General features: G+C 39.4%; 1 protein-coding gene across 1 annotated transcript; it reads left to right on the top strand.

Annotated features, from left to right (window-relative positions):
* The first annotated feature begins 8,325 nt into the window (after nucleotides 1-8,325).
* Nucleotides 8,326-9,924, top strand: C2H11orf87 (chromosome 2 C11orf87 homolog). The gene has a single exon (XM_053457876.1). It carries the CDS (start codon nucleotides 8,401-8,403, stop codon nucleotides 8,863-8,865), a length of 465 nt encoding a protein of 154 aa, XP_053313851.1. The 5' UTR covers nucleotides 8,326-8,400; the 3' UTR covers nucleotides 8,866-9,924.
* Nucleotides 9,925-24,408: the final 14,484 nt, after the last annotated feature.

The raw sequence follows: 24,408 nt of genomic DNA, 5'->3' as shown, positions 1-24,408 counted from the left end.
CCGCCAACCTTGCCCTCTCCACTACAGAATTGTACCACCAACAAAAAAAAAATGGTGGGAATCCCCATGTAAAGTATACGTATATTGTTAATTTTTGTTAACTAAGCAAATTAGATTATATTGATTTTAATGTAGAAAGACCACAAATCCTGAGACTTCATTTTTAATTAAAGTAAAAAAATGTTCAAGGCAACAGAGGTGTTGGTAACAGCATAATCCCAAAATTAAAGATGGTAACTATATTTTGGAGATAATCTGGAGGTTTATGCACTAGCAATATAGCTATCAGAACATGGACTAATTATTTCTGAGGGCATGAAGGTTGGGTTTCAGGGTGTTGGGTTGCTTTCTGGAGGCATTAGGAGCAGGAAGAAGAAGGTGGTTCTTTAGAGATATCTGATAAGACGTTACCTAGAGTATTTCATACAGTTGTGGAAGCACCATCTCCATTCTCAGCATTCTAAACATTGAGTTCAAAGAAGGGAGAATAAAATGGTGAATGGCTTACAATAAAAAAATATCAGAGTCAGAGATCTTAATATGTATAGCTTGGAGGAGAGAGGCTGAGAGGAGGAGAAATGTAAGAAGAACAGGTCATCATCTAAAACTAGAGGGTTGGAGATGTATTTGTAATGAATGACTGTCAAGGGAGGAGCAGGAGAGGAGCAATTGCCCCAGACTGCTCTGAATATAAACCAACACCCAGGTCTCAGCCTTTCACAGGATATACAATGATTTTCACAGGATATAAAATGATTTTCACAGGATATAAAATGATTTTCACAGGATATAAAATGATTTTCACAGGATATAAAAAGGGCAGACTGTATTTGCCCTCAAAGTTTAAGTTTGAGTCTCGAGGGATGGTCAACTTGCAAGCCCCTCAGATTTTGTTGAACTGGCTGCATGCATAATTTTCACCATGTGTGACTAAACAGAAACATAATATTTTAGTCCCTCGGAAGTCTCTTCTTCTGGTCCGTACGCAACTTTATATTTTTTCTATGTTGGCCCAACACAATGAATCAACTCCAATAAAAGACTAACTTTCCTCTGTGGCTAATATGGCGATATCCATCACAGAAACAGCACTTTACATTATAGTTTGTATTATCGTAATGAGTAACAACCGCTAGTGTGCTTCGTGTGCATTTTAAGTCATTATCTGGCCTTAATGTTTACTGGTTTAGTTTCAAGATCTGCATTATCTTTGCTTCCCTTTAATGTATTCTTCCCTAATGCTTCTCTCCTCTAGTGAGAGTTGATTGATTCCGGCAGTCTTGGTACGGGCGAGATGACGAGAAATTAGAGGACATCAAAATATAGTTAGTTTTACCACTGATCTAGGCTTCCATATACTGTAAGCAAGTGTACTAAATAGTAACCCTGTTTATAAAGCAAAAGCATACGCTATTAGTAGTTTAATTCAAATAAATCCAGTGATGATAAAAGCAGGGTTGATGACAGTTCTCCTTTAAGTTGATGTCCCTATTTTAAGAATTCTTTCACTCTCGTTTTCCACGATCAATTTTGTTCAGTTGCCAATTCAGAAAAAAAGAGGCTCTTAACCAAAGCTAATGGAAAAACGCAATCACGATAGCCTTATATCTTCTCCAAAAAAAAGAGATTTTAATTTACTAGCTCATTTCCAACTGCTCCCTCCAAATTGCATTTTTTATTGAGAGATGCTTTCCTCGGTACAGTACATTCGCTGGATTCACTAGTACCACTGATAAAAATATAGTGCCACATATCTATATTTACCTTTTATAATCAGTTACGTGACACGTTTCTTATTCTTACGAATTAGAACATTATCTTCATTTTAGCTTTATATTTTTTATAGATTCGTTTAACGAGCCAGGTATCCTGTTATATTAGGGACCTTTCCAGAGCAGAAGAATAAAGGCAAAAAACATAAAAGAGCTTTTTTCCACTTATAAGGTATGCAGACTGAAACAGTTAATGTTAAGGAAGGAACTAACTTCAAATTCAGACAAGGAGGGGTGCATTACAGGAAATTTGAGAACTGGGTTTTGTAAGAACAATAAGTGCAAAAGTTATATATCTTATTATTTTCTGGAAACCAAAGCAATAAAGGAGAAACTCCCCCCCATCCATCAGAAAAAAACCAAAAACTTGTATATGATATTATCTGTATTATGCTACATAAGAACCTGTTTAAAAGGGCTTTACATTTTTTGGTTCTGGGCCCATTTCCAACCTGTTTTGCAGAACGGTCATTGTGGATGCTGGCAAGGCTCAGTTACAGATATCATCCAATAAACACCGATATTGTTTTGACGATTATCAGAGCTTTACCTTAACCCCACTGGTACCAACTTTCTAAATAGACCATTTTATTAATTAGAGCGCATCAGCCATTCTTTTCCAATTTTATCCCTCTCTCTCCGAAAATTAGGCGGGACCCGCAACGAAACAAACTAAAATGAAACAAACAACTTCGAATTTTCATCTGAATTTCATTGGTTCTTTTACTCTCACTCACGCTCTCTCATCTACTGTACTTTCTCTCACACTCTCATTCACATTCTCCTACACTCTCATTCACTCTCTGTCACGGTCTCTCTGAATGCCTCCCTACCTTCTCCGCCAACTGCTTCCTTGTCCTGTCTTCTTGCTGCACAGTTCAACTTCTTCTTTTGCATCTTCATTTTTTTCTGTCTTCTTTCTTCCTCCACTTCTCAGTGGACATGGCCTCCTTGTGAACTTCCACAAAAGTGCAGAGCCTCTTGGCCGATTCTCTTCCATGATTGACATAACAGGGAACAGGCAGTCCTCGTGGCTACACCCTTTTTTTCTACAATCTGGTTTCCGTCCACAGCATTCCACCCAGACTGCACTCACTAAAATTACTTACAACCTCCTCACCGCTAAAACAAAAGGCCACTTCTCATTACTTATGCTCTTCACTGGGACTTGTTACTTTCCCCTACCACTATATGTTCCTCAGAACCCAGTTCTTGGGCCTCTGCTCTTGTACATCTACATCACTTTACTTGGACAACTCATATCTTTCTTTGGTTTCGAATACCACCTATATGCAGAGGACACTCTTATCTATATCTCCTCTTCTGACCTTTCACTCTCTCTCTTCTAACTCGCCTCACGAGTATGACGTGGCATTACCTGAAGCTCAACATCTTCAGGAGCTTATGGCTATCCAGCCATCTGCTCTGTCCACAATTCCATTGTTGACAACTCCACTATCAAACCGACAGACCAAGTTCCCTGCGTTGGAGTCTCTGCTCTCTCCTTCATCCCTCACATCCCACCTAGATGATAGGAACTCCCTATTATTTGCTCTCCTACTCTCCCAATTTACTGCAGCTAAATTAATCTTTCTCTGTTGCCATTCCTCATCTTTCACTCCTCTTTTGCCAATCGCTCCACTGGCTCCCCATATCCTTCAAAGCCAATTCAAACTCCTGATTCTGGCCTAAAGAGCCCTTATCCCTTATATCTCTACCCTCCTATCCAAATACACCCCTAATCGCCCTCTTTGCTTCTTTCATGACTTTCAACGCTCTTCTATCATTATTACCTCTTCCCACTCCTGCATCCCGGATATTTGTGCTCCTCCTTTAACCCCTGTAGTGCCAGACGGTCAGTATAAGTAGCCTCTATCATCAAGGATAATTGAATGATTTTTTATTTTTTTTAAATATCCCATATTCCAAATATTACACATTGCACTCATTGGAAATAATTTTGAATCGGAATGAATAAACGCTAATTAGACACATTTTTCACTGCGTTGCCAATGTCAGCGTACACATAAATGCACAATTGCGTTTGCTTTTCTAAAATGAGACAAAAACGTGTCTATTGAAAGCAGTACAATCAGTGTGTGTGAGAGGTTCAGCGGGATATATAACGTCATTTTAATAATGTAAGCGAGTGCTGTGTACCATTACTGTGTACTGAATTGTACATTTCTCAACAAAAATCAATTATTTAGCAAAACAAAAAAAGATTTTTTAGACCTTTTTTTCAAACATAGAAATGAGTAATAGTATTGAAGAAACTAAAGCGCAGTAGGGGAGAACATTTCATAATAATGGCTGTTATTCAAACAACCAGGTCTATTGAGTGAAAAACAATGTATCGCTCATTAAATTGACACTGGAAAACTGTTATTTTTTTAATAGTATCAAGTTTAAATCCGTAACTATTAACTGCAGTAGAGGCTTTGGAGAGGCTGTTCACGGTTGCAAATTATGGATATTAAAAATATGCACATAAACTACATGAAGTCATCTCTGGGATCTCACCGGGTTTGACCCAGTCTCCGAGTGAAGTCTCTATGGGTCTCTGGGTAGGCCATACCCACTCCCCAACCATCTCCTGCCTTTTACTACCCAAATTTCACTGATCCTTTCAACATTTCCTTCTACAAAAGGCACCCTGAAGCTAGCTACAACCATCACCTGGCTTAACTCTGTAGGCTCTCTCATAGGTAATTAAAGTTTTAAGGCCCCTATCCAGTTAAGTTGAAACAATGTGGTTCATCCACCAAACCTTCTTGCTATAAATATCCATTATAACCTAACTACTCATTGAGTTTATTCTGTAAACAAATGGTGAGAAATGGCTTAGGGCAGGGGTGTCCAGCCCGCGGCCCTCCAGCTGCTGCAGGACTACATCTCCCATCCTCCTCAGCCAGCATTATGGGAGATGTAGTCCTGCAGCAGCTGGAAGGCCGCAGGTTGGACACCCCTGGCTTAGGGCCTCAAAATAAATTATTTCAGCTTAATTCACCTGCAGCTCACAGTTTAGATTAAATGCCCTAGAGTGACTGCTTAAGCAAAAGTGCAAAAAAAAAGTGTATGACTTGAATTTGAACAAAGAAAGGTAAAAGCAATAAATCCCCAGCCATTGGCATCCTCACTGAGGCTTCTGACTTAAAGCTACATTTTTGAACTAAACACAGAGCTGATGGTTTACCCATTGAAAATCCCTTTAGAGGTTTAAAGGCTGTTGCAATGAAGACCATTTGCAAGAATATTGAACAGGTTACGATTCACATTTACTTATTTTAAGTTGTAATGAGGCTATGTCCCTTGCTGGAGAACTATGTTTAAAAAAAAATACAATATGCTGGAAGCCCTTCTGATAGCCCAGGGTTATAGGTTATTCCTAAACCACTAAATTCATTAATAGTTGATGAATTGCACTGATTTTCGCATTGTTAGGACAGTGCCATCTACTGGCCACTTTAGGATATTTGCACTCAGGCACCCAGTTCTACAGTTTCATTCTTTATGTATGGACAGTAAAAGTATTGTAGTATTGTGGCAGTGGCAGAGGCTAATACAATGAGGGAACTTAAACACGCATATAGGCATAAAGCTATCCCGAATCTAAGATGGGAACAAGGACTGATTAAAGTTTGAGTCCTTACATTAGGATAAAATTCCATATTTCTTTTAATGCTACTTAAAACCGACTGGATGTTAATATTGTGATTAAATAGGACTTGCGGAAATTATGGTACATCAATGTAGTGGCAAGCTAAGCAATATATGGCCATAAAGAATAAATGTTCCTTTAACTGGCCCCATATGGAATCATTTTGAGAGCTGCTGCACCAAAATTGTGTGTGTGTGGGGGGGGGCTTTCTGTGCAGATAAAACACACGCAAATACTTCTGTATTCCGTTCACTAACCTGGCTGTAAGGCTACAAATCAATTGTGAGATCCTAGCCATCCATCAGCCATTTTGACTGTATTTTGGCTGTCTGCGATATCAGTATGCATTCATTAGGAGGACACATGATGTATCGCTAAAAAAAAACCTCTAAATGTGGAAAGCACCATTTTTCTAGGACATATGTAGAGCTCTCCTTAATGTGATCGAAGATGAATATGCAGTATTAATAAGATGTTTCATCCAAGAAGCACTCACATTAACCCCCCCGATATCAGAGGTGTAGAAAAGTATCATGTGCCTATTTATCATTCCAAGGGTTAAAGCATTTAATACGCTACATTAAGCGGTTGTTTGTATTTGACTGTACATACTTATCACGTATAAAAGAACCTGCAAAAATATTAGGAGCTTATGGTCATAAATTGAATAAGTATGTTAAACCCCATCATTAACTGAAACAGAAACAGTCGCATAGGAGGAATAAAGTTGGGTGATGGTGCTGAAGAAAGTTTAATGTCAAAGGTCATACACCAGGGCAAGACTGAGCACAGCAACAAGACCCAAGGTAGTTAAACTGCCTCAGGTAGGTCTCTCCCAGGCAGAAAGGGGTTTCCAGATGTGCTTTTGGAGAAGCACAAAGAAGCAATGTTTGGAACAACCTATCTGCCAAGTTCCTTAAGAAAACTGTGCAAGTGTACCTAGGAGGATTGATGCTGTTTTGAAGGCAAAGGTTGGTCACACCAAATATTGATCTAGATTTTTGTTCTGTTCACTCACTTTGTTAAAAATGAACTGTTAACACACCTGCCTAAAACTTTTTCACAGTACTGTATTTTGTTCGTGGTAAAGCTCCTTGACTGCACTATAAATGATGAAGGTTCAGCCCCAGTGAGCATCTGCTGCATGAAAAGCTTGGCTAGCCCTGTATAATAGTTCAGTCAGTAAATGGTATTGAATATATCTTTACACATTGAATTATACATTATACAGGGCCAGTTCAACCCTTCTTGCAGGAGAAGCTTACCAGTGTTGCCCCTTCCATAATGAATAGTGAAGTGGGACAGTTAAAACGACAACTCTCACTTTAATACCACCAAAGACACACTTGATTCTTTACACTTCATTCCCAAATCCCATTCCAGGCGACTCAGGATTAACCCTTTCCAGTGCCGGTGTGCTGCACAGTTCAGGTCAATATAAGTGCGAAAGAATGACCTTTTAAAAAAATACTTTCTCTTTCTAACTCTATACCAAGGGAGCGAAGTGCGTTGTACTCCGCCACCCCCACGGTAAAGCCTATCCCTGCCCTGAAATTGATGTGCCAAAACCCTCAAAACCTGTTATACACCTGTTTTGAAGCAGGGATCCCCTTAGGATGCTGCTTTCATTTTGGTGGTCTTGAAAGCCCTACTCTGTATGAGAACTGTCTGAAAGCCCGATGGCATGGTATCTGCCATTCACATGATAGATCACCCCGATCTAACTAATCATTGCCCGAGAGCTACATACACCCAAGCAGGGCGGCGGGTCTGTGCAGCTACTTCCACTTGTTAGCCTCTGCATCAGCTGTGCTATAGTTTTATAATGAGGTCCGGTTCTAGTAGAATGCCCCGTCTCCCGTTATCCTTGCCCATTCATGCTTAGATCTGCGCTCTCGGGACGCTTCCCGTTAGGGTTGCTTTGTATGGAGTCCGGACCTGGCAAGCAGGGACTGCTGCAGGCAACTGCCGATAACAGCGACAGCCCCGAGCGCAGCATCCCAGCAAGACAGTGGCAGAATGACGTCAGCGCAGAGCAGGCTGGCAATAGGCTGCTGGCTCCTAAAACAGCCCGTCCGCTCATTCAGTGCCTTCTGCAGCCAGCGGCGGGGACCATCGCAGCACCAGCCGCAGCGCCGCGGACATCCCTCGCAGGTAAGTGCCTGTCCAAGAAAAAGACATACCCCGGGGCTCCTAGGGAAGCGCAGAGCCACCACGGGCGGGTTCTACGAGGCTCTGCAGACTCGCGCTGTACCGAAATCACCCGGAAAGCGAGACATTTAAAGTGCTGGCATCTGCTGCCAGGATGCCCAAGGGCAAGCGAGTGAGCCTTTAGTGATTCACATCAAGCCCGGTGACTTTGGGGTGAGGCGAGTCACGGGGTGCCTGCTTAAGCCATTCACGTATTGAGTGGCTGCCCCATTGGTATACAGCGGGTTAAACCACTTCCCCTGCTCCCCATTGATCTGAAGTAAGTGTAAGAAGCCGGTGCAGCATTCCTTGGGGTTCGCTGAGGGTTCTGCGCTGGCTGGACATGAAATACATGGAACTGCCTCTTGCAGACAGTTATTGTCTTTTGTTGTTTCCAGTTGGCATCTGCAGGGCTGTCTCTCTCTAATTGGACCAAATATTTGACGGTACAATTTGGCCCTTTAATCTTACCGAAGGTTTCTTCCATTGGAGTTCTTCTCCCCCAAAAAAAGGTTCTACCAGGGAATGCACGTCATGCTTCAGAGCAGATCCTCAGGCATGGTCATGATGACCAGGCGTGACTTTAACCTGTCTTAAGAAGAAGATGGCTTATGTTAGACTGTGATATAAACTATTTCTTGTCTCTGATCAATTTGCAGGTTGCTTACTTTAATCGCCTACTTTTGGGATAAGTGGGCTTGACTCCAGATAACCCACCCTTTTTTGAGAAGGGGATACAAGCTCTCCATCCTTTGCATTGTTTCACCAACCTTCTAGATGAGTCCCAGGTTCCCCAAGCAGCTCGGGCTGTCTATGCCACCGTGTCTCTTAAACAGGACCTCTTCACCAAATGGCACCAGCTGCCTGACCGAAGTGGAGCCTTTGTTTCAGCCCTTTTCTTCTACTTTGGTCTTGATAGTCCTGGCCACTGTGATCTGCTGCTTGGTTGTCCTTTCTCTTAGCACTTTCCACATGCACAAGAGCAAAATGAAAAAACGTAAAATCGAGAAAGCCCAGGAGGAATATGAGAGAGACCACTGCAGTCCTAAAGGAGAGAGGGCACATTTCTATGGAAAGGAGAACAGACAACCAAGTGGTACCCAAGACAGTGGCTGTTACACTTCTCCTACCATACAGAGGAAGGAACCCCTCAACCTAGATCTAGAACCCAGGATTACTGAGCATTCTTCTGTTTTGGACAAAGATACAGGGGACCTGCTGCAGTCTGTGGTCTTGTCATGATCCAGATGACAAAGAATGCTTCTGTATTGTATATATTTGGTGGAAACCCTGTCGGTAAACAATTAAAAAAAGCAAACAATAACCAGAAACGATTCAGCATGACAAACCCACCTTGCGTTCCTACTAAGCATTAAGTGTGTGACATGAAAGGATTCTGATGGATTGTCAGCTGGAGAAGAAGACGCACAAAAGCTACCAAATATTTTGTCATCTGCCTATGGAATCCCATCATGCTGTACATAGCATCCAGGATAACTGCTTTAACCCTATATGAAAATAAGATTTAGCCAAACATGAACCTACCATGGACATCTACTGCACAACACATAACACTTGGGGAAGTGAGAGATGGATCATGGATGGGCTGCAAACAATTTGCATTGTGATTTCAGGAGAACCTTTGGGGAAGAGACAGATCTTTCTGGTATATATATATATAAAAAGGAATAACTGGAAAAAGAAAAAAAAAAAAAAGCAAATACATCATGTTGCATTTTAAAATGACTGATCTTTTTCTTATAGAAATCTTTGCCTTGTGGAGCTTAAGTCAAGCAGTTAACCAAGTGATGCACCTAGCTTTTCTCTGCAATACCCCCCAACTGGTTGTAAGGAGCTGTCCACCTCTGTGGTGCTGAATCCCAACCTATATTAATGCTTGCAATCCCTCCAAATACGAGTTTTACCTTTTATGTTTGTTTTAACTCTTTACATGCACTGTTGCTTAATTAATTGTATCAACTGTACATATAACATAAAGATACAGTATTTTGTAATATATATATATATATATGCATATATATATATTGGGTGATGTGCAGTCCTGAAGTGCAGTTATAATGCAGTAACTAATCCAACTTGACTATTTGATTAGCTTTTACGTTAGAAAAAAACATGTGCCCTTATTTTATCTTATTTATTGATAACCGAGGCAAAAACATAGCTGTGTACTATGCACTCTTTATTGTATGTTTTCTGCCTACTGGGGTGAGAGGCTGCACCCCAGAGTTCAGTGGTTTGACTCCAGCTTCTCTTGTTACAGGAATAAATTTTATATCTTAATCATGTGTGGTTGATAGCGGTATATTTATCAGCTCTTATTTAAATACGATCATGTTTTTTTAACCCCCTAATTACCATAATGCTTTATTTGTAATTACAGCGGGGGGAGGGGGTAAGAAACAGGTAAAAGGTCTTAGGTCTGTTTCATAGTGATGATCTGAATGCATTTGAATGATCAACCAGCATTGTGTACCATGTATTTACTTAAATAGTGTGTTAAGCTCCCAAAAGCCCAGCCAGCAGCCTAAGTAATGTGCTAAACCTTTTGAGCCATCCCATAGGGAAGTGGCTCGCTTATAACAGTATAAAGAACGATGCACAGGAGGCAAACTACGGAAAATTCTAAATCTTCAAGCTTTTTATTAGTATTCGGCTCCCAAACTACACATAAATAAATACATTAATATGTTTACATGCCATAGGTGCAATAAGCGATAATCGCTGCTTATAATAGTATATATATACATATACATGCGATAGGTGCAATATGCGATAATCGCTGATTATAATAGTATATATACATATGATATATACATATACATGCAATATGTGGTAATCACTGCTTACATTGGTATACAGTACTTAATCAATGGCCACAATTCAATAGCTTTACATTTGATCATTGCTGGATGGCAGCATGGGGGATGGTAGGAGAAGAGTAGAAGTATTCCAAAGGCTGATGCTCATTCATTACAAGCCTAAAGCTGCCCCTCTGTAACAGATCCTTTGAAGGCTTTAGGTTACATCCATACTAATTGATTGTTTCCAATTGCATCTTGAGTCCTGGTCCTATGGAACAGCTGATTGCTAGTTTAGTCACGTCTAGGAGACTGCTGTGTGCTGCTGTAATGTTACCTGCATTACTCCCATGCGCGCAATGCATTGTGTGGTTTCGGACAATTCGGTATATGCTAAAAGAACCCATCTTCAGCAATAAAATCTCTCCATAGGTCGCCTCTGTATTATACACAAGATATACAAGACAGAAGAAACCTATGGGGAGATTTTATTGTTTTTTTATTTGGCAACAAACCAGAATCTCCAAAATATTGATTAGACAAAAATTTCAAATGTAAAAGGGAGGAAATCAAAACAATGCATAGGGGCAAATACACGACCAGATCCCTGGAACAATTTATATTTGTACTGGTTGTTTTTATCTACATTTTATTATTGTGCTTATTCTTATGTAGAGCTGGGGATGACTCTTGAATTTTGAACATTTGTGATATGTTAAGGCAGGGGTAGCTGTACAGTTTAAGGAGCCCCAACATTTGATAATTAGAATCGATAATACCAGCAATGATTTCATTATACGGTATACAGGTCCACGTGTTCTATGCATTTGGCAGGCCTGTATATGGAAGCGTGGGAGATACAAACATTCTGGGGCATCGATAAACCCTTCTCCCCAGCTTTTAATACAATCCGCACATTATTTTGGAAGTGTTGCCATGGTTTTTTTCTCCGATGTAATGTAATGACACCTTCTCTTTGGTTCCTACTCCCATGATGTGCTAAACGTTAATTGGATTCTTTCCCTGCCTCCGCCACAGAGGGTGCGGATAAATGGGGTCCTACGCAGCTACTTGTACGAGTAGCACTAGAAAAGATTATTTACGTATCGATCAGAAACAAGAAGGGGTAAGAGACTCAGTGAATATATTTTCCTATGCTCCTATACACTGAATATTATAACAAAGCACTAGTTTATGTTCCACCTAGTTTGCCAATTGTCCCACTTTTATAACTAAATTCAACGTGAGAAACATTCCTAGTAATTCTGAATGCCCAAAGCCTCCCGAGAAACAATTCTTTAATCATGTACAAAATTGCTTCAATCAGGGAATGCTTGATTATCATGTAAACATAAAAAAACAGGCACGGATAGAGAATAAAAAAGGCTTCTTAAAAGTATATATACTGTTTTTATGTCAATAAACTTTGTCAATAAACTTTGGGAGAGAAAGAATAAAATGGCATATTTGCTTAAGCTCTATTTATGGAGAAACGGCTTTGCAAGAGTCTCGTGTATAAATGTTTGTCAGGTGTCCGAGAGGAAACCATGATGGCGTTTTCGATTGGAAGTTGTATGTATATATATATATATATATATATATATATATATATATATATATATAATTATGATGCAAGTGAAATTGTAATTTATGTGCCACCCTCAACAGCAAAGAACTGCCCTTTAATTTGTAATTGTTACATTTTTTATTTACCAGGACTATATTGCCTTAATATGACATTTTAGACGTGGAACAATGAGGATACCTTATCAGAAATTGCAAAATAGTAACTTGGCTCTTGACCCCCATTACAATATTTTACAATATAGCTGATTTAATAGCGCTATTACAACAGGGGGAGAGTGAAAACTACTAATAATTAACTATATACAACACACGTTGAGATCTACTGATACAAAAGGAGAAGAGGGCCCTGTTTTTGTAAGCGTTTTGTGTGGGGGGGGTCTATTGGATCTCATATGCCATAAATTGACGCAAATATTTCAAAGGCAACTTATTCTGTTTTCATGAAGTATATTTAGAATTCGGTTTGTTCATCCAACCGACAGGTCGCATCATCTTATATATAGTGTATGTTCCACTTATTGATTCAGAGCCGTATCTATCTATACTTTATATTATTGAATTATTTTACCGCATAAAGAACACTTTTGGATTTCTACCTCTTCAGCCCATTTCAGAAAACCCTTACTTCTCTGTTAAAACAGCATGATTTTCTACAGTTTATTGTCATTCAGCTCCAATAGTAATTTTGGAAATTTACATATTCTTCTGAAAGATCTTTCAAATACTCATCTTCTTTTGATCATTGACAAACAGCATCATCTTGCTCCTGAGTCATTATTTAAGTACCGGCAATGTATTTTTGTCCTTTACCGCTGCATTACTGATGCGTTACTATCTCTCTACTCCTCTTTTCCTCTATTTCTCCATTTCATTTAAGACCAAATGTAAACCGATGATTTGACATTTATATTTGAAAAAAATGTCCATCATTTTAATGATGTGTGGTGTAGTATTCACCCCCAACCCCATCGGTTCATTTCATCTATGCCTTTGTTGATACTTCTACAACAGAAATCACATCAATTTTATTATTTATATTATTATTTATTTATTATTATTATTATTTATTGATTTCTATAGCGCCATCATATTCCGCTTAGTAATTGTTATTTGTGATCTAAAAAGAAAAGCCATTAACAGAAGTTCTTAGATTTTATCTGAATTTGAAGAAATTATTATTCAGTGATAACTTTGCTTGTAGATTGTACCGGTATGTCCTGTAAAGTCTCCTGTGGGGGTCGGTCCCAATTTAAATTGATGGATAGAGGAACATCACATGGTTTGTCATTATTGATCAAGGAGCAAAATGAAAAAAAAAGCTCATCACTATGCCCATATGTTATTGGCCAAAAAAATCTTCAGCACAAGAAAGAAAACTAGCATCGTCGATAAAGATACATTTAGTTAGAGTTAAATAAATGCAAAATATATCATAAATACATACAAGGTCTTGCTTACATTGTAGACAATGCATTTTGTAGACAATGCATTTTGAGCCCGTATATGTACGGGCTTTGTCATTAAGGGGTTAATGAAGACCATCCCATTACTCGACTGGTTGCTCAGATTCCTCTGTCCTTCAAGCTTCCAAATGGTTCCACACAGTATTCTAAGCTAGAGACCCGATTAAGTATAGTGCCAATATTTTACCTGAGCATATGGCTACCATACTACCACATAGGCTTTGAGAAGGCAAGAGAAGCTTTAATCAAATAGATTCAATGCCTATGCATGGCAACATAATGTATGTTCCTTTCCCCCCCATTGCTGTACATGTTCATGAGGCACCATATGCAAATATATATATTGAATGTTGACCTTTGCTAATGTAGAGTAGCTTTCTCCAACATGTTATGGTGTATGCAGTATATAATACTGGCTTGAATATGGTATCACACAGACTCTTCTAACTTTATGTATATATATATATACTATCAAAAAATTATTCACTTTGTGATGAGTTTAGTGTAAAAAAAAACCACAAAAAACTAAAAAAATAGAAGGAGAAGACTTTCCTCTTCTTATTCTCCTGTATAGTTGATCTTCCAGATCTGGAAATTGTTTACTGATGGTGCATGGTTGGAAAGGGTTTGAGAAACACTGTTCTTTATTATGGGCTATTGCAACACTTTATTATCATAGGGCCCTTGGCAAACCATTTCTGTAGAGCCCCTACCAAAATAATTGCCACTATTTAAATGAGACTGTAACTTCTCCTTTGGTTCTTCATCATTTTTCTGAGGACCTTCCAAACATCTGGAGACTCCATCATTCCTACTTGGTTTCCTTGTGACAACCAGCAAGCTGCTACAAACTCCTGATGGCCACTGGGTGGTCCTGTGGTTTTGTATTTTTTTTCTTTCACAAATTATCCATATATTTGTAAAAAAAAAAAAGTAGATTTTTTGGATTTTTCTATGTTCATATGCAGTAACCTAGTCTGTCACATTATTATGCGAGGAAACAAATCATCTGACACTGTGGAAATACTGCAGCTGGAAAATAGCTCAGCCGTTGACAGGACCAAGAGTAATATCCATAATAATTGCTCTACCCAATAAAACCTCAGCACAAAATGCTACATACTCCCTTTCATGTTTTATCATTTTTTTAAAGAACTATAGATTTTGTAAATATAATTGGCTGCATGCTATCTCAATATGAAAATCTCCTTACTCTGAATAAAGAAATACTATAGAGATGTCATTATTGAAGAACACGCACCATGGAAGTCCGGGATATACAACAAAGCTTTTAGCAAAACAACATTCATTTATTAAATCTACATACAGCTCATGTGTTATGTTTTTCAATCAGAATGATAGTTTTGGATTAAATTATATTTTTATATTTAAAATATTATTATTATAATTATAGAAATAACTTTGTACTTTGTAAAGCTGTTTGGATTGTACAGCACTCAAGAGAGTTAAGTCAGCTTTAGTTGATTCTACTTAACCCCTTAACGACAATGGGCGGTCCCTAAACCCATTGAAAACCATGCATTCTGAGCCCGTACATGTACGGGCTTTGTCATTAAGGGGTTAAATACTTTGGCTAAAAACCGAGTTGCTGTGAAATTGGATTATGAACAAATTGTTTTAAAAAGGAAAGGTCAAGTTGAGAGTTCATTAATAAAACACAACCTGGTTGTTACAATATAACAAGATCATAGATAGACCCACGGCTGTCTTTATGTATAGTGAAGCCTGGGCAAAGTTCCACCTATGGGTCCACCTCACCCGTCCATTAATAGCTGGCAGAGACCTCTCCACTAATGCTTCTCCCTTTCCCTCATATCCTGGTTGTGCTTAGGCCACAATGATGCTTTAGTAGAGAGGTCTGTGCCTGAAGCCTTCAGGTGCAAGTTGGCCAAGGGGTGGATACTTTACTCAGGAGCAGCAACCTTAGCTTGTGCGGAGCTTTCACTTGTGACTGGTGGCAAGCCTACTGGTGCCTCTCTGATTCAGGGATTAAAATAACTTCAGTCTTCTTTCACCATCTCATCATGCCTGCACAATGTTTTGATCTTTACAGAAGGAGAAACAGGCCCTGCTTTTATGAGCTTACAATCTAAACTATTTTTATATTGGCCTGCGAAACGTATACCAAAATATTATCCTCAGAGCCAGCTTTGGGAGACCATCTGTTGTTCACTTAGAGTCTCCATGCGAAACCCGAAGAGTTCCGAGGTAGGGTGATCTGCCTTCATGGTGATCTCTGACCTCCCCAACCATCCTGTTTATCCCAAAGCCATCAAGGTTTGTAGTACCTGGCCCCATGTGGCATTCAGGACACCTGGCAGTCTGAGCTGGTGCTGCATATCAGAATTACTGAGGTCCCTTAAAGGCCCACTCACACCATGTTTATATTACTGATATAATGTTTCCTGGCAGCTGTTAGCCATTTGTATGTGTTCTAGCTCTGTTGTCTTAGCCAAAATTACTAGACAAGCACCCTGACATGACTTGCGCAACATCTACCTGGAGGATTTGGAATAAAACCTTTACCTACTAAACCTAATAATGACATGACACCAGGCTGGAGTTCAAAAGGCCACAGCGTGTATTTCTAAACATACTGTTACGCCAAAAAACATATCATAAATGCAAAGGTAATAAGACTCAATTACTGAACTGAAAGGTAATTAAGGCTAGATCCCATGAGAAATTGGCCTAGGCGTAATCCTAGGTAAACCACTGGCCGAAATCTTTCTAGCACGGTGGTGCCAAAACAGAAACTCCTTGGGGGGCCACCTCCTTTTAGGTGACCAAACAATCTGGCCCCCCTCGGCTAGTGCTTCAGTCATAGCCCTCCTTTATACCACTTTGCTCAGCTGTATCGGGGTTTTCGTTTATAGTACAACTTGAATTAAAATGAAAAATGTCCTACAAATGCTTCTGCGTGTTTATTCATGTTAGGATATTTTGCAGTGTGAGAGAGGGTGCAGGGTGAAGTTTCTGCAGAACATACTGGATGATAACTACTCTGCTCACTTATACTACATATTACTATACTACAAAATATTAACATGAGTTCGGGACACTGTCAATTTGGTTTTATTGTGCATACAAATGTGTAGCAATATAATATCAACACATCTTCATGGAAAACTGTCCAAAATGTCTTCTGAAGTGGACATACCAAGAAATACCAAGCCTCCAACTTTGTGGGAACAGTTTGGGGAAGGCCCTTTTCTATTCCAGCATGACAGTGTGCAAAGCGAGAGCTTCATAAAGACATGGTAGGGTTTGGTGTGGAAGAATTTGACCGACCCACACAGAGCCCTGACCTCAACTATACAAACACATAGTGACACCGCCATTTAAAGTTCTGTTCTGTATTGTACAGGATGTGATTCCCTTCTATGAGCTAGTACATGCTACATATCACAGGGCAGCACTTGTTTTACGTTAATGTGTGCTTTGCTGTCTTTATCCAGCACTGTGTGTGAAAAATAAATCAGTCTTCGTTTTGGTTTATACCCTACACTGAGTCTTGGCTAGTGATTGGGAAAACAGGAAAGAGTGTGTTGTCCCAGACTAAGGGTGCACAAGTCATCGGAGGTAGTTGGTCGGACCATCCAGCTCAATGACACTCAGTCTCTCCACCTTTTACCCAGAACTGTCCTGTATATGTGATTTTTTTTTTTAGATAGAAACATATTTTTATTTTTTTCAGCTTTCTCCTCCTCTTAAACAAAAACGAAACCAGGGACTCTGCTATGTGGCAATCTGTCCCAGATGATTTCTTCCACTAAACTGTGAATTGCAATTGACCTGGATGAGTCCATGATTCCACTATGAAGGAATAATGCTCTTAAGTTTTTTCGGCAGGGGCTAAGTTGACAATGTATTATGATAATGCAAAGTTAAATGATTCACAGATTAAACAACTCAGAATGCAGGGCCAGGTTGTCCATTTCTCAGAAGAAGCTCTCTGTGTATAGTCCTTCAAAATGCATGGTGCAATAGATAAAATTATATTTCCGCTCGCGTTCAAACTCGCGGTTTAGTGAATACAAGCTATCACTCACGCAATGAGACACCTGCTTCACTCAGTAGAAAAAGACGATCGTAACTAGGCGTATCTGCCCTGCGTTAACATGAACCTCCAGCAAGGTCACCAAAGAGCATTGCAAATGGAGAAAAAAAGGTGAGAAAATGTAAAAACAGTGTTTTCTTAATATGATAACAGGTTATTTATTCCTTAAGTTTTCAATAAAGAAAATTCTATTTTTTGAAAGTTTGGTGGTTCTAAAACAATCAATTAAGGGCCATTAAAGCTGTGATATATTGGGTAATAAAATATTAATTTCTTCCCATTAGGTCGGCACAGTTGAAACAAAATCAGGTTCTGAATGTCGGTTTTGTTGAATAGGAGACGTGCTTTTGTATCGCTCTGATGTAAATTGCTTTTGTTTTTCTGGTCTATTCATGGTGTAAAAAAACTCAACCATTTTAGTGTTACAGACACATTTTTATATGCCTGCTATATCACTCCACCAAGTTAATATCCATATGTCACATTTCATACTTAACAACAGCGGAGCTCCAGTCCTGAAAGTACCCCTCATAATACCAGCGATATATAAAGTGCAGGAGAATACAGATTAAAGGTTATGTTTGATTTCTAAACAGAAGATAATCTTGGCGGGCTTCCAGCGTTTTAAAATCTTCGAGCGTAGCTTCTTTACTTATGTACTTTTCAGATCGTGCCTTTGGGATACAGATTCTAATGAAAAAAGACCTTCAGGCACTTTGTGGCTGAAATGTAATGGGAATTTGTGCATCTCGAGCATCACATAGAAAAGGCCAGTTACAACAAGAATCAAAAGCATCTGACTTATCTAAGCTTCATTATCTATGAAACTTAATGTTATAAGCTTGTTGGTAAATTGTTTTTTGCAACTCATTCTAAAAAGGGTTTCTTTAGGGATTACATCCAAAAAATAGCTACTAACGTATATACACACAACTAAAATAACGTGCCAAGAGGAGTCATTGCCATAATGATTCTGCCCCCTCCCTATTGTACTACCCCTAGCCCCTGTTAACTCACTGACCTCGATACACGCACATAACGGCATTGGCCAGGGCCAGGCTGGGGATGATGGGCCGTCTGGCACTTTAAGGCCAGTAGCTGACAGACGAGGTAGGCGCACTGACGGATATGATCAGCCGCATGCTTTGTTTTTATGTTTATATAGCGTGCGGCCTGGAAATATCCAGCCGCTGGAGTCTGTGGCGCTGTTGGCTAGTGGGTCACTGAGCATTTGCCCGGTGTGCCAGGTGGCCTCTTCAGGTATGGCACTGACACACAAAGCCAGATAAAGAGAAGAAAGCGACATAAGGATATAGACTGCCAATAGAAGTAGTATAGGCAAACATAGTAAAGGACTTCAAGAAAGCTTGGGATGCACATAGGGCTGTTCTACACAATTAAAAATGAATTAAAAATCAAAAGATTAGATGGTCCAATTCCTGTGCTGGTTGTACTAGAAGAAAATTATAAAGACTTTGACCGTAATTCTATTAAAAGCTATGTGTAGTATCTTCTTTTGAAAATATTTTTTCATGCACACAGAATTATTGTAAATTGCCACCCTTAAAGGTTAACAGAACGGATAAACCAGATAACATTAACTGACCCATGAATAAACTGAGATATCGATGTTCTGTGCACCAGTATATTTCATAAAATATCCGTCCATAGCTCTCTATACGTACGTATGTAAGGGGATGAAAAAATGACCAGGCTTCACGTACTGTTTGACGCTGTGTGATGTACAGACAGAAATGTGATGGTGGAATGCACCTCTGCTGAATCCATGCTTTTTCTCTAATGCTTAGAACGTTAACTCAGAGTCAGTAATCAATCATTCTAACGTAGTTATCACTCCAACTGTTACCACCAACACAAAGTTTAAAAAAACATTCTATAATGCTAAAGAATCCACCAGAAAACTAATTAGTTTAATCTCTTTCACTTCAGCAAATATATGTGTACTGTATTTATAGGACTATTTTTGTCAAATATGGTGTAGGAGCTCGGGGGGGGGCTGCTTAGGGGAAGCCTCGGGTAATAGCAATATATAATGCATCATTATTCAGTTTGCTATTTGTAGTTTGTATTTAGGTACGCCGAGATGTCCAGTTAATAAAACTGAGATCTGAAAGTCTTTAATTCATTGATGTTATTTTTCCTAGGAAATTGAAATCTTAGATATCTTAAATCTTATTCCTAGCTCAATGGGCGGCAGACTAACCATGCTTCCTTTTTATTTAAGAATTTATATAAAATATACTATGGTCCGTTGTCTGTGACAGTTCCATCTTGCTTGGTTCTGTGTCCTTAGCCATAGGCTCTTTATTAGTCTGCCACAACGATGGCTTGTCCAGGACGTGTCCTCCTTGTCTGGCAGTAGGATTCCAATGCAATCTTCATTGATGGATCACTGAAAATGAAGGGAAGGTTTATAAGAAGTGCCCTGGAAATACCTTTGATGGAGGCCGATGTAAAGGAAAAAGGAAAAAATGCAACATAGTTGGCGCATGGCTCCGGTGATGGATTCCCAGAATGGTTTTATCTCTTTTTAATCTCTCTTAATAACTTTTTTTAAGGAATTTGAGCTGCCTCTTTACTTTAACTCATTCTTTTTGAGGTGGGGTTACTTAAAATATCAAAATTCATATATACCTTGATTCTGATCTTAATTTTCTACAACTGACAGAAGAGTGATGTTATTTCACATAAATGTATCTTGAACACTGAAATATTCAGTATGTTTTAGACATTACTTAAATTAAACCAGGTAATATAAAATATTAGAGCCTAGGGTTGTAGGCAACCGTTTCTAGAATCTTGGCTCCCAGAATAATATCGGCCATGTTTTCCAGGACACGTAGAATTTTTACATATTGCTGACTGGCCCAGACAAAATGCTGCCCTGCAGTATGTGGGATGTATAACTGACTAATTGGTTCCCTTCCATACGTCTCTACATACCTACTGCATTTTATTTGGGTTGGTTGGCCATAAGTAAAAATGTATACGTGTGCTGGAAAACATGGCCGATGTGGTCACCCTATGATTGCCCAACATGTAGCTGATGCCTAGGCTGATAGAGGTGCTCCTAGGCCCTGTACAGGAGACAAGACTATCTCTATCTCCATCAACAAATTTGCGCATTACAAGATTAGCAATATTCTATAAAATGATAATTGTGGCAGGGCGACAGAAAATGTTAGTCCCATGCAGTGTCCCATGCAGCTATTTGCTGGATCAACAGATATCTGAAACAGCTGATAGATCTTTCTTTCGTTCCCATCAGATGCCTCCTTAAGACCATTTCCCCTGGGGCAAGGTGGGGTGGGATGTGTTGCTACGTTAAGGTGAGGTTTAACTCATTAATCGCCATACACTCTTGTAACACGTTAAGGTGAAGGTCCTCTGTTTAAAGCGGTTGTGTTTCGTGTTTCTGCTCACAGCTTCATCCTTTGGTGAGACCTGCAGGCAGTTTATCCTGGTGTATGAATGACCTTTCAGTCTCCCCACTGTGAGCAGTTGCGTGCATGCACAGGCATAAACCCACCCCAGGGATCTTTATTGTTAATCTACTGAGCAGAAAGGTCAAATATGTGCCGCTAAATCAGAATGTAACTGTATTAAAACATGGAAGGCAATGTTAAAACAGCACCCGCCGTATACATTAAAATGCGTTAATTGGCTTTTTGTTACTGTTTGCTCATTTCAGGGCAATAAAACAAAAGAAAACAAAAAAGATCTGCCGTTCTAGATTTATCACAGTTGCAGGAAATATGCAGAGAGTTGAAAATCCCTGTATTATAAAGCCTCTTCTATTCAACCTCATTGAACAGAATCTATAACGGGGATCCCATGCCTTGGTTATTCAACCAACAATCTAGAAAACAACAATCTAAAAAATAACACAGACATTCCACAGTCAGGTAGGGTTATTTTTCACTTTGGGTGTATGTGGATGAATTAGACATCCAACTCACTTGCTTCACTTCGTGTTATGAAGGGTCCGCCTGGCCTGCCCTGGAAGTAATTAAACACCCGCCCCAAATGTCATAGCCATCCTTCATAAATACCCCACCGCAACCATCCTGTCCCAGCAACTTTTGTTATATCCAAAAAAAAAACCCTAATCAGACATTCATTCATACTATATACTATATTTGAATATATACATATCTCTCAGTACAACATTTTATAAAGCAAGGGTATATTTAAGTTAACTGGATGAACAATGCATTTTATAGGCTTATAGCAGTAGATGTTTTAAGGGGTTCTGCCGGGCCAGGACTGGTCATCTGGCATACTGGGTAAATGCCTGGTGTGCTGCTCCTCAATATCACTCCATAAACACACGATCTGTCACCCCAGCGGCAGATCGGGTGTTGTGGTGTGCAGTCATTGGCTAAATAGTTCTGACCACGTGCTACGGGCTGTCATGTTCATTATGGGCCATCTTATTATCCCCAGTCTGGCCGCGGCTCCTACTTTTCCTGACTAGGCTTATAAAAAGTAGTGACATTGTAGTGTAGTGAAGGTTCCATGGATACTGTGAAGGAATTATTTATGAGCAATTGAAGCTCCCCACTCCTGCATTGAATAAGTTAAATAATTGTGCACACATGCAAATGTGAAAATGTCCTATAAGCTCCTTTGGTTAGTGGATTTTGTCACCGAAAACCAGAAACAAAATCACTCATTCTTTACAGTCTATGTATATGACATTTGACTGTATATACTGCAGTCTCAGTATATTTGTGACATAGATATATTGGTAGTGACAGCAGAAAAGAACCACTTGGCCCATACTGTCTGCTCTTTTCAGATCACTCTTTCCTTATTAACTCTTTAACATGTCTTTATACACATCCCAAGATTTCTTTACCATGTTTGCATATAGTACTTCAGCTGGAAGTCTATTCTCAAAAACACAATTCCCTCTTGGAGTTTATGTAATCCCTTGACATGTTTGGATGTGTCTATTATGTCACCTTTTCTCGTCACTCATTTAAGTGGCCAAGGTACGGGCAAACTCCACTCATACAGTATGAGTAATTATTATGGTAATTAAAGGTGATATAAACATTTAAATACACAAAAGGGCTTAACAAAAACAAAAGAGAAGTTTAATATAATGTATGGAAACTGAGGTCATAATCTTAAACTTAAGAGTCAGAGGTTTAGATGTTAACGTAAGGAAATTTTATTTTACTGAGAGGGAGGGAGATAAGTGGTAGAAGGTAATACAGTGAGAGAAAAAAGGCATATGGCTATCCTGAAACTAAGATGAGAGCAAAAACTAATTAAAGGTCGATGGGCCGTGTTATTATCGGCTGTCAAATTCTATATTTCTGGGTTTAGAACTGATTGGCTGGCATTCAGTAGCCAATCATGGGCACACTATAATTAGAAAACATTTTAGTGACCCGCTGATGAATGTCAGCCAATCATGACAGTTATAGAAAATCAGTTCTATTTGATTGATTTATTTTTTACTATAGGAAAAGATTGACAGAATAAGAGACAGGAGACGGGGATACCAAGCAGAGAACCCCATCCTCGGCCCGCTGACCAGTAATTGACCCCAAGTTAAGGCATGGGCAAATTCCATCTACATATGGGAGTGAGCCAGCACCCGAGACATGGCCGCCGGTGATAAACTTTATTCTTAAATACTCAGCATTCTAAATGAGGTGTCACCGGTTATCCCCCTGTGACCAATCTTTTTGACATGCCTGATAAACACAGTTTGTTATCACATAGCAACCATAAAAGTGATTCAAATTCTCTTCCCTCCATTCTTTGTTCCATCCTTTTACTCTATCTTTTTGTCTTTTTTCCAATGCATTTCGCTGCAATTATATTGTGGAAAAAAAGGGGAAGACACACAACGTTTGGTTTACAGAATACACATATTAAAAATCGTATACTATATTGCAAAACAAATAAGCAAAAGAAAAATTAAATTTATTCATTAAAAATGTTCTCTGCCCAAGGTTAGAATCAATATTTGGGATGATAATGTTATGCATAGTGGAATAAAGAAAGTACAAAGGCAAGTCTTGATTATTTTTGCAGGCTTTATCAGATTTTAGGGGAAACAAATATTTTACCATGAGGCAAGTTAACTATAAAGACACATACGGCCACAACACGGCAAAATTCTTATGTTATACACTTTTTGTTAGTGACTGATATGTGGATATTCAAGACGCATCAAAGACAACCCGTGCACACTATATTGTATATGCCAAATCAAATAAGCAAATAAGCAAAAGATTTATCAATACATGTTATTGTACCTACATATAAAGAGACCCGGACTGGACCATCTGGTACAATGGGCAAAAACATGGTGGGCTGCTGGCATTCCAGCAATAGATCAGGTACTGCAGAGTGCCACCACTGCCTGGATATTTCCAGCTGTATGCTATGTGAGTATAAAAAGGTAATTTTGCCTGTTGTATCCAGCCATCAGCCATAATGCACCAGGCCCACCTAGGAATTTGGTTCCTAGGGTCATCACCGCAAAACTTTCCGCACATTTCCCCCTTAAATACCAGCAACATCAGCGGGTCCCCCCCGCCGCACTGACAACAGCAAGACTGCCCACTGATATCAGCAAGACCGCCCACTGACATCAGCAAGACCGCCCACTGACATCAGCATGACTGCCCGCTGACATCAGCATGACTGCCCGCTGACATCAGCAAGACCACCCACTGGCATCAAGGGATTTCCTCAAGGGAGGGCTCCTGGTAGCCGGAGCCATAAAGTTACCACGTATGTCGCCAGGACCCCCTCATTATTCCTAGTCCGGCCCTACATATAGAGTTTA

This window comes from Spea bombifrons, chromosome 2, assembly GCF_027358695.1.
Source record: "Spea bombifrons isolate aSpeBom1 chromosome 2, aSpeBom1.2.pri, whole genome shotgun sequence".
Taxonomy (NCBI): Eukaryota; Metazoa; Chordata; class Amphibia; order Anura; family Pelobatidae; genus Spea; species Spea bombifrons.
This window is presented reverse-complemented; position numbering and strand designations above follow the sequence as displayed.

Coding starts and splice junctions, on each gene's coding strand:
- C2H11orf87 (XM_053457876.1), top strand. CDS start 8,401: ATGAGTCCCAGGTTCCCCAAGCAGCTCGGGCTGTCTATGCCACCGTGT.